Source organism: Panicum virgatum, chromosome 4N, assembly GCF_016808335.1.
Source record: "Panicum virgatum strain AP13 chromosome 4N, P.virgatum_v5, whole genome shotgun sequence".
Lineage (NCBI taxonomy): Eukaryota > Viridiplantae > Streptophyta > Magnoliopsida > Poales > Poaceae > Panicum > Panicum virgatum.
In genome coordinates, this window is record NC_053148.1 from 30,944,981 (window position 1) to 30,956,744 (window position 11,764).

At 41.8% G+C, this 11,764-nt stretch overlaps 1 protein-coding gene across 1 annotated transcript; it reads left to right on the forward strand.

The window, feature by feature from the left end:
- The first annotated feature begins 2,069 nt into the window (after positions 1-2,069).
- On the forward strand, positions 2,070-5,797 carry LOC120670555. The gene is made up of 3 exons (XM_039950691.1): positions 2,070-2,167; positions 3,139-3,627; positions 5,315-5,797. Exons 2-3 carry the CDS (start codon positions 3,327-3,329, stop codon positions 5,497-5,499), a joined length of 486 nt encoding a protein of 161 aa, XP_039806625.1. The 5' UTR covers positions 2,070-2,167; positions 3,139-3,326; the 3' UTR covers positions 5,500-5,797.
- Positions 5,798-11,764: the final 5,967 nt, after the last annotated feature.

The window sequence follows — 11,764 nt, forward strand, 5'->3', positions numbered from 1 at the left end:
AAAGCGGGGCCGTTGCCGGAGGCATTGGCTGCGCTGTTACCAACTGGAGTAGACATCTACTCGGTTGGCCTCAGTCGAAGTAGTCGAACTAAATCGGTGCAGGAAGAAGTTCGCAGTGCAGTCCCACGAACGGTCACCAAGATGTAGTCGACGTAGTCGTTCGGCCACCAGAATGTAGTTGACGTAGTCGTTCGGCTCGTCCACCAGGAAGTAGTCGTACAATCGGGCAAAGCCTTAGTATTTTTGAGCAGTCACGCTAAAGCGTTACCCAAAAACCTGATTGCCCGCCTATCCCGTGCAGGATCTCAAGGCGAGCAAGGTTTCGGAGGCCTGCTCATGCTAATTCTGTGCGCGCAGAAATTAGCGTTGGGGAACTCAGTTGTTGCAACTGGAGAGGGAGAAGAGAGGAGCCGAGTTGCCTCAGTGCTCTGGTGCAGGATGGATGAGGGGAATAGCACTCCTTATATAGTGACTCAGGTGCTCAGGATCGTTGAACCCGGACACCATCAGAGTCATTTAGGTGATGCGGTTATGGCCATTAATTACAGATTTAATTGCACGTTTAATCGCACGATTAATTGCTGTCAACGGCAAAATAGCTATCGCACCGCCCGTCCGGCCGCGCCTCGCCGCGCCTCGGCCACGGCCACGGCCACGGCCCGGCCCGGCGCGGCGCGGCGAGGCGAGCGAGCGCGCGCGCGTGTGGTTCACCGTCCTCCTCTTACCGGCTTCACAAGTGGTGTACAAGAAGTCCACCTTTTAAGTCGGTTGAGATCCTCCTCAATTCCCGGTACGGAATTAAACATTGATTCCCTAGCATTAATAGTGGGCTTTAAATTCTTTTAATGCTTTAGAATAAATGGGCCAAGCCCATTACTCCAACAGGTTCACGGGTGGGTGGATGGGATGGGGGATAAAATATAAACCAGTGAATGACATGTGGGCCCCTCGTTGTGGTAATTAGAATAGAGGATGAAATATAGAGTATGACGGATGCGGGAAAACTGAGTATATAGTAGAGAATCTTGATGATCAAGACTGGATATTCTTTTTAGAGAATGAATTTAGAGTACGACGGGTGCAGGCAGGCTTACATGTTGCCTCAGCTGTCAGCTCCGCTCTTCACCATTGTCCGAAGTGGTGGTAGATAGCACTGCAATGAATTTGGCCTCATGTACACCACTGCGAATTTAGACTGTTTATCCATAATGCACTTGCTGATCATGTATGCAAAATTTATCTTGAATTTCTCTATGTTTGGGAAAGCCGTGTTACATATGTACAATAAACTATGGTTTAGCTCATATATCCATGCTTGCCTTCCTGCTCATCGCAACAAAGTAACTACGAGAATTTTTAAAGTAATTCAAGATAAATTACTTTAACCCCCCGTTTGGAATGGCGTGTTTGATCACATGTACGATAAATTATGGTTGAGCTCAAGTATCCATGCTTGCCTTCCTACAATATTTGCTTTCCTACAATAAACTATGTTAGCTTAGTTTGATTAATTTTAAAATTTAAATCATTTTTCTTAACATGATATGACTCTATATTGGTTTGGTCCATAGCAACGCACAGGGGAAAGACCTAGTGATCATAAAAGTAGTATTTTACCATATCGCAGCCATGTTTTTTTGATAACATAACACAACCGTGTTGATGTTTAAGGCTAAAACAAGAGACCACATCTGGTATGTTTTGAGATGAGGCGTGAAAGGCATATTGTTTACAATAAAATAGCTATATGACATGTTTTCAGTTCTCCAGCAAGTGATTTTTTTTTGGGCTAATAAACAAGTTATTCCTTGCTTTCACGGGCAGGCAAATTTGACTCTTCCATCCGGCAATCACAAATTCTTGATCAGAAGCCGAACTGAGCAAGGAAAGACATGGCTTTGCTTAGGAACCAAGTTTACTCATATAATTTCTGCAAAAGCTTAGTAGGTCATAGAGAGATACTTGGCTTGTATTGCTACTAGATCAAAAAGCTGGATGACTATTGGCTCGCTGCCAAAAACAACTTGTACAGGAAGTCCTAGACGGGCAAGAACGGCCCAACAAAACCGTCTAGTACTCCGAAGTACGCTGCTCCAAGACGCCGTCCTTGACCTTCCATCCAATCCAAGGGCGGCGGGGCATTCTTGTTCTCCTTCCTCGCTTTCCCGGTTTCCCCACTACTCCGCCCCAGGGTTCACCTTACCGACGGTAAAGCGATTTTCGCCAACTAGCGGTATCGGTAAACCGGCGGTAAATCGTCGGAAACCGCTAGAAATGACAATTCAAATTCAAAAAACCGGTAACCGTTGTTTACCGACCGGTAATCGATGTTTACCGACCGGTAACCGTCGTTTTTAACCGGTAAACACCGTATGACTTTGGAAAATTAAAAATTTTGGCAGCATTTCACCGTAATTTTGTAAATATCATTACTGATGGTATATATCAAACAATTATATAACATTTACACATACATAGAATAGAAGTTCATATCCATAAAAATAGAAATTCACATCCATAGTCCATATAGATCATCACAACAATAGTCCATGCAAATCATCACAATCATAGTCCTCACAAATCATCATCGTCAATATATATAATACATAGTAGTGGTTTCCGGTCCAAATGAACAAATAAACAAATGCAAATATATGTACATATTTGAAATATGAACACACATATATACATATAGCTAAAATGAACAAATTAACATCCAACTACCATGAACAAATGGATCCATATAGCTAATATGAACACATGTTTTTGAATATAGCTACACAACAAACATCTAAAAATCAATGTAAAATCAAGAAATACTCACAATGCAGTGGTTTCCGGTCCAAACGCGCCGATTTCTGCCCGGAAAACGCCGAATACCGCTCGGGATTAGAGGATACCACTTGGGATTACCGGTCTGAAAGTTTTTTTATTTTTTTGAGTGCCCAAACAGTTAAATATTTGAACATGTTCTATATTAGAATGATGTATGTCATCTCTACTTTCATACCATATTTTTTCCTTTTTTATTTCAAATATTTTTGAAAATTTTAAATTCAGGCGAAATTTTAAATTCAGCCTAGTAGCGGTATCGGTAAAAATCGGCGGTAACCGGGGGTTACCGAGCGGTAAGGAAAACACTGCTCTGCCCCAGTGCCCTTCTAGTAGTTCTAAGATTCCAAAACCAACCACGCGGTAGGCAAGGCACCGCTCCGGCGAGTCGCCGAGAAAAGGGGAACGGACGCCTCGATCCAACAAATCCCGGCCAAACCCCTGCCTCCTCGGCTCCTCCTCCTCTCTTCCCTCCGCCAACACGGCCCGGCGCGATGATCCAGCTCCTCTTCACCGTGCTCGCAGCGGAGGCTGCCGTGGCGGCGACTCTGCTCTTCAAGACGCCGCTGCGGAAGCTTGCCGTGCTCGCGCTCGATCGCCTCAAGCGGGGGCGCGGGCCCGTCATGGTGCGCACCGTGGCGGCCACTGTTCTCGTCGTGCTCGCGTCCAGCCTCCACAGCATGGCCCAGATCCGCGGCCACGCCGAGGGGGAGCTCGACGGCGCCGGGGTCGTGGGGCTCACCCCCACCGACCAAATCCTCTTCGCGCGCCACCTCCTCGAGGCCTCGCTCATGGGTACGTGCGCGCAGTTTCTGATGCCCTCGCGCATTCTCCCCTCTTTAATTTCATCCAAGATCTATTCATCTTAAAAGTCGCGGCGGTTGTGTTGGTGAGGCTTCCCATGTGTAGGAATTTGGAGAACGGATGAATTGGTCTTGTTGCACGATACAGGAAAATAGGATTTTATTCTGAAATATCAGTTTAGCAGTGCCACGAACGGGTACATACTGGGATGATGCATATCAAAATTTCCATTTCTGATGTCCCTAAATTTCACTTTGCAGTTTTCACCAAGTGGTTTAGATTGATAGTTGAGCTCAGGGTAAACTCTGTTTTATTAGACTTGCCCCCTTTTTGGATGAGGCTTTTGCTCTAGGAAATTTTAGAATTTCATTTAAATCGGTACTAAACTATAATGCTTTGGATATCAGACCCCCTATCCGAACAGGCTTGATGAAATATCATACCATTACTGAATATTGTACACCAATAAAATATGGTTGTCACATGAACCGTTGTTTTTTTACTTCACCATTATAAACCCTGTCCTGTATCTCTAGTATTCTTTCATAATGTACTATGCATTGTTCTATGAATCCTTGCACAAAGGTAAATCAAACTCTGCCATAACGAAGAAGCTAAATCCAGAAGAGTTCCACATGGAGTGTTTTGTATTCCCCTGGAGTGTTTAGGGTAGTATATGTGTGTGAATAATTGGTAGAACCAGTCTTTTATGCTGGACACATTTCAATGATACAATGCCCTTTTTCTGTCATCAATTCCATTATGTCCTCCAATAGGATATTCAAGAGCAGTCTATCCTAATACAAAAACAATAACCTGTTTTTTGGTGTCTCATTTTCTTGTTCCTGCACTATGTATCTTCGGTATCCTAGGGGCCGTTCTCGACCTTAAGTTGTAATGTAGATCATGGATATTGCAAATCATATTGTTATATTTTCAGTTAAAATTGAGGTTGATCCCAATTAACTTTATACACGACATATTTGTTTGAGATCCAAAGTATTGAAGGTTCCCAGTATGGTTGCGTTTGAAGCCTTAAATGTGAAATGAGTAGATGGAATCGTGCAGTATCAGAATATTTTGTGCATATTATTATGTGACTGTTCTTAGAATTCTATTGCTGTATGGATGTAATTAGGTTTGCAGTGACCTATCCTTGGTATTTGCATCATAGTTAATCTTTTTTAATCATCTTTAAGTTTGTTATTTTGTGTGCATTGTATTTGTTCGTCATTCAACCCTTAAGTTGATGCATTCTCATATGGAACTTGTTTAACACTTTATGAACATAATTAGTGTATTCAAAGAAAATCTAAGGCAAGGGCGTTTGTGTTTCCAGAAAGCAGCCAATGAGATATTTGAATTCATTCTGTGCCCATCCTCATTCACTAGTTGCTTGGCTCAGAATTTGCAAGTTTATCCCTAAATGTCTTTATGATCTTAATCCATATGATTCCACTTATATCTGCTGTTATATTTGATTCTGATTAAAACTTTAGAATTTATACTCCCTTCCATATGTGACCATAAAGAACCACTAGTTTTATTGATCGCTGTGAGCAACGAGTCCACTCAGATCGCAGTTCCACTTGCACGCACAGCACAATATATATGTTCTTCGATGCAGTTTGTGAAGTTTTATGGGTGAATTCTAATTCACAGCATCATATTCTTTCAGGATACTCCTTGTTCCTTGCTTTAATCATTGACCGGCTCCACAACTATGTCAAAGAAATTCGAAGGCTCAAGAAGAACCTGGAGGCTGTATCAAAACAGAATAAGACTATGCATGAGGCTGCAACCCATGGAAAGTCGGAAGAGAGTGAGCGTGACCAGGACATTTCTGATTCCAAAATGGATTAAGCATGGCATTTAATTGGGCATCCACACAAAAACTCCTGGCGTCCTTGTCGGTTATTGGTAATTTCCCATTCAAGACATGAGAATTGACATTAAGAGCTCGGCTTTTATGTGCTGGAACACAGATTAACGCTTTAGCTCCTAGAGCTAGGCACCGCATCTGGCCTAGCCATGAATATGTCCCTCTGTGAATACGGAATACCTGATGCTACAGCTGTTAAACCAAATTGTTAACCGGGTGGTAGTCATGTGATCAACTTTCAGAATGAAACCATTGCTATCGTTCTCAGTTTAGCTGCCAGTCGGGATTGTTTTTCATTTTCAATCTATCGCAGTGCCTCTGGCTTTCGCTCTTGTCGGTCGTTCGTAGCGGTGATGGCTTTGTGGGTTCCGTCGGAATCGACAGGTTTTGGGTTTGCGACTAAACGACGCCGCGGCCCCTGGGGCCCTAGAGGTTCGTGTGTCACTGGCGATGATGGAAGGATTTGCACGACGTGGCTGCGCTCGCTGTGTGTGAGCTGCCGATGTGCACCGTGGCGTTGGACTTTATGACCTAGAATTGGACCAACCTATTATTTCTATAGTAAAGAATGAAATTTTTTTGAAGTGTTTTCATATAGATCGGTTCAATGTATCCTTCATGTTGGATCCATCTATCTGAGTCGAGTGAGAAAGGTGGAAGGGAGAGCAGATTCACAAAAATTGCCATTTGAAGAATGCTTGCGTCAAAAATCGATTTTTCTCTCTCAACGCTCGGTTCACTTACCTGCTGCTAGCTCGTCATGCTCCCCTGCCCAACGCTAATGGCCTTGTTTGCTAATTCCCTAGAAATCCTTAGAATTGACTTTGACCGCTAATTAGATGTGTCAAACAAAGACAGTTTACAAAACCAACTCCAGAATCCCTTCGCTAGGAATCCTAAAGAATTTAATGAGACATTTGACTGTGTGATTTGAGGATGGTTACTGTAGCATCACTGTAGCCAGTCATCGATTAATTACTGTCATCCAATTCATCGTGAAAAGTTACACCTATCCCTGAAGAGCTTTTGTAAATATACTTCATTTAGAACTTCATGCGGAACCTAGAAAACACATTTTAGGAACTCTAGAATACAAACCAAAACAAGGCCATTCTTTTCTCGCTTACCCTGCCACGCTTCTCCCTCCCTCTCTCGGGTATCTACCCGAACGGATCTGGCCGTCCACCCCTCCCAGTCGGCCGCGAGCCCCTGTTGCATCCGCTTGACCGCGAGCCCCTGTTGCATCCGCGAACCTTAATATGTGCACCGTGGATAAAAGGTGTCTTTGTCAACGCTACTAGAAAACAGCATATAGATCAAGATTAAAAATACTGGCTGCAATGCCGGGTTGCCAGAGAGGGCTATTGGCTGCAATGCCGGGTTGCCAGAGAGGGCTATTGGAATCGGGTCGTGGCATGGCCCAGTACCAATAATGCTCCATCATTTGTACCAGGTCTAATGTCCGCACTATTAGTACCGGGTCACGCCATGATCTGATACTAATATCGTTGCCTATAACTACCAAGTCCCTCCTCTTTCCAAGTTAGCATGAACTCAACCACTGTTCATGGCAGTAGAATGAGGGGGTGCGGAGGAAATTTTTTGAAAAAAGAAATTAGCAAAAGAGGTTAGCAATTTTCTACAAGTGTTTGCAATTAATTTTTTAGATGTAGTTAGCTGGTGATTTAGGTTATAATTGTTATACATTTGATAATAACTTTTTAGAAGTAGTTAGAAAGTGATTTAGTTTATAATTGTTATATATGCGGTAATTGTTTTTTTAATATAGTTAGCAAGTGACTTAGTTTATAATTGTTATATAAATGTGATAATTATATTTTTAATTTTTTATATATACTTAACAAGTGAAATAATTGTTATACATGTGAAAATTAATTGATTTTTAGTTAGTAGGTGATTTAGTTTATTTATTTTATGATTAATTATTACTCATGTGAGATAGTGTATGAAGTTTTAGTTGTAATTACGAATTCTAAAATGAATTATTTTGATACTCCAATGATGTATATAAGGGCAGTTTCTGATATAGTTTCTATGCTTCTTCAAACATAGCCCTGGGAGTATTAAAATTTTTCCAGCTTACACTAAAACTATCAACAAGTAATAATAAATTCCATCAACAATGGCTGCTGCGCATTTAGAAAATGCATAGCCGTCACTGCACCCTTCTCATAAAAAACAAAGGACACCAAATCATTTAATGAGTCATCAACTAAATGTTGGAGATGAAAATTTGTAAATGACGTTAAGTTGGATCTTCTCCAAGATTTGGCTCATTCACTGAGTGTGGTGTGGAGGCCATGCAATTTCTTGATGTGTTGCAGCCACTGCTGATGGATTTTTTTTACTTTTCGATGGTTTTTGTGTGAGCCTGAAAAATTTTAATACATCCAAGACAATGTTGGAAAAGCACAGAAATAATACATTCAAAAACAAATGTCCCTTACCCTTGAACTGTGAAGCATATCTGAAAGTCAATATGTGGAGATGCCGGTTTCAAACAAAAGTGTCAAAATAAATTGTATTGACTTGTGTATTCAATTATATTTGAATTTATAAGTGTATTCAACTCTATAAGTCTTAATTAGAAGTCTTCGTAGTAGTATATCTAATACCTTATGTATCTTGCATAATTTTATTTGTCAGGTATAAGCAATCAGTCTATTTACTTTTTATTTTTTTCAGATGAGTCGGGAATGGATGTACAATACCGATCGACGTTCAATTGAGTTTATTGTTGGTGTGCACGAATTTATCGATGAGGTCAAGAAATCAAGCTTGAGGGTTTCTTACATTATCCATGCCGAGTTTGTAAGTATATCCAGAGATTCCATAGTCACTTGTTGTTAGTGTTTTACCGCCAAGCCCACCTAGATGACATGTAGGCTGATGTAGCAACTCGAACTCCTGTGCAGAGTATTTCTCCTTAAGAGTGGGCAGAAGTCGCTGGAAAGCCAAAGCTGCAAGCTGGCTATCTGACAAGTTGAGACTGAAGCATTGGCTCCTGATGTCACGGAATCTCTGAATTTTCTCCGGAACCGATTCATCATTCCTCTGACGGATCGCGATCAGATCTTGGAGGCACATCTCATGAATTTCAGTAAAGAAGTATTAGTGTAACTGTTTCTCTAGATCGGCCCAATAGTAGATGGAATTAGGTGGCAGTGATGCAAACCATGTGAAGGCCGATCTAGAGAGGGACAACGGGAACAATTTGACTATGAGTGCATCTTCCACTGCTACCTCACCATATTTGAGCCAGGAAGCGAATATTTCTCGAGTCCTTTCCAAATTCCAAATAGTACTTCTCATCGAATTTCTTCCACTATCGAGCATCAGCTGGATGTCAGAGCTTTCCATCACTCTTCTGAGCTTATCTGAATCCCACCGTCGCATCAGCTCAGCATCCTTTGGGTTCGAGAAGAAACGCCTCAAACGAATGAAAACCGGAGGTACCTGTCATACCCCAAAATTTCAATTTTGGGTTGTGAATATCTTTTCGAATATAATTATCCATCTTTTGAATATTTCGAGAATTTTCCAAAATTTTCTGGCATTAATTCTCACTTTTTCCTAGAGCTGAATCCAATTAATGGAAAGTTCTAAAATATTTTTACGAGATTTAAGTATTTTATTTGAACTTCTGGTGTCCCAAAATGTCTCTAGGATTTTTTTCCTTGGAATTTTTGGGATTCTCAAAATATATATAAGGATTAAAATATTTATCTAGAATTTTCTATCTCTCTGCCTTGTCTTCATCTTATGCAAACCTATGCTCCTTGATGGATCGACCTGGACGAGACCTCAGCTGGCCCGTTTCTTCTCCTCCCTTGCTCGTGGGCCCTTCCCTTGCTTGTGGGCCCCCACCATGCCGACCAACTGTGCCTGCCTGCTCACGTTGGCAAAGTCCACCTCGGCCTCCTGCTCACGTTGCCTGCACTGTATGAAGCCCTAATCCCTAAGCCCCTGCGCCCCAGCTATGTGCGCCTTGCAAAACCAGCCGCCGCCAGCGCCTTCTTCCTTGCCCTGCTGCATCTGCACCCCCTGCTCGCGAGGGGCACCAGCAGCGCCGCCGCACCCCACGACCTTCTCTGCTGCACATGGAAGCGACCAGCCCTGCGTGCTGCCTTCCCCGCAGCGCAGCCGTGTGCGCCTCCCTGCGTGTCGCCCTCCCGAGCGCCGCCACCAGGAGCCATCGTCGATCGCTGCCAAGCCTCCTGCCGCTGCGTGCCCTGGTGCCCGCGCAGCCTTGGTCTAGCGAGAAGGCCGGGGCAGACCCCCGCCGGCAACCTTTCGGTCCCAAGCTCGACGGTCACATTGCGTCTCAGCACAAGTATAGTACAAATCCCAAGCTCTCTTAGTTTTAACGTTTTAACTCCGTTTTAGTTCGCTTTCGTTGCGTTAGCTTTATTTTAGCATGAGCTATAGCTTAGTAGTGCTGTTGCGTTGTAGTTCCTGTTTTTAAAATAGATTTAGAATCAATTTGATTAATATCTATTTCAACTAGTTTTTTAGATTAAAAGCTAATTAGAGTTGTACATCGATTTTCATAATTAATGTTAATTGGATTAATGTAAATATAAATGTTTCTTTTAATGTAACTTGATTAGTTCAAATCACGAATCATAAAGTTTTACGCTAGACGCTCACAACACTCTTTTATTTGCTAGTTAAATAGTTAACCAGTTTAATTCATACTAAAATTTGATAAATAAAATGTGACTAAGTTTACTCGCCTTTACAAATATAAATCAATATGATTTAGTTAATATGGATATTTCTTTCAGATATCGTTTACATATGTTTCCTAATTAAATAAATCAAGCTTATAGTTTTCTATTTGGTTATAATATAAATCTTCCTATAGCTGTTTCTTTTCAACCTTAGCTTTGTTTTCCGCGTTTCTTGCGTTCTCGTAACCATAGCCGTGAGCCCTATCCTTTAGTACGTTCTTTTAAGGCTTTCTTTTGTTTTGGTGTACTGTTCTTAGCTGTACTTTGTTGTTTGCTTTGTATGTTGCCCGATGTTTGCTTCGAGTAGAAGGGTTGTTGTTTGAAGCTTGAAGAATAAAAAATTGCAAGTGAGCAAGAACTGAAGAGTAATGAAGAGCAGTAAGAGTAGCTTTTCGTTGATGAAAGACAAGTGACCCTAACCATACTTCTATGTATGCTTTATTTACAAGAATACTTTGTTTAATTGGAACATGGAGAACCACCCAGGAAAACAGTACAACCACAATACTATATGGCTCTAGTCTTGGCTGATTAATTAGATGAACTATATGTGGTGTTGGGGTGGCTCGTTTGGTGGTGTTTGGGTTTGTGTGGTGGAGCAGGTGAAGGAAGCTGTGTCTTCTGAGGGACTGCAAATGAAGGGACCAACACTTACATATAGGAATTCTTTGTAAAGGCCTCGTAGCGTCCCTATGCAATCACACCTTGAAAGTATGGTATTGTGCCTAGCTAGCACATGGGTGGTTGGGTTCAAAGTTCTTCAGAACTTTTACGCGAATTGTGGTGAAAATGTAGAACCTCTGCAGAGTTAAAACTAACCGGTTAGCCGTGCTCACGGTCAAGAGCGGCTTGGACCCTCACATGATTAATAAACTTAAAGATGGATATAAATCACTTTCTGGTTATTTCTTGTAGCCTTGCTGAGTACCAACCATAAGTGTACTCACTTTTGCTTACTGCTGTTCAGAAGAGAAAGTTGTTGTGAAGTCTTTTGAAGATAGTGATGAGTTCTAGGCGTACGCAACTCTCAGTCGATTGCCTGTGAAGTTGAAGCTTTTGTTTTCAGGATAAGCTGTATAACTCTGATAGTCTTTTAGTTGCTTTAATTCCCTTTTACGTTATACTGTTACCGATCTTTCACTTATAATGTCTCTATATATATGAAACTTGATTCTGGCATACATATAGCTATGCATTCGGTTATGTCCTTTAAACCGGGTGTGACAGAAGTGGTATCAGAGCTGTATCGACTGTAGGACGTAAGCCTAGATAACAATGGTCGTTTTCTAAAGCCTTCCTTGATCTAAAAGTCATTCTTGATATATCCGTGACTTTCTTGTTCACTATTCCAAACCCTTGGACCTTAATCTCGTCCTGGATGATGCTTTTTCACCTGATCTCTTATTCTATTTGTTTATCCCCTCCTTGGCTTTGTTCTCGATGTCTCCAAATCACTCTAGTTCGCCTCATAGTCGATTTGAAGAATGGAGGT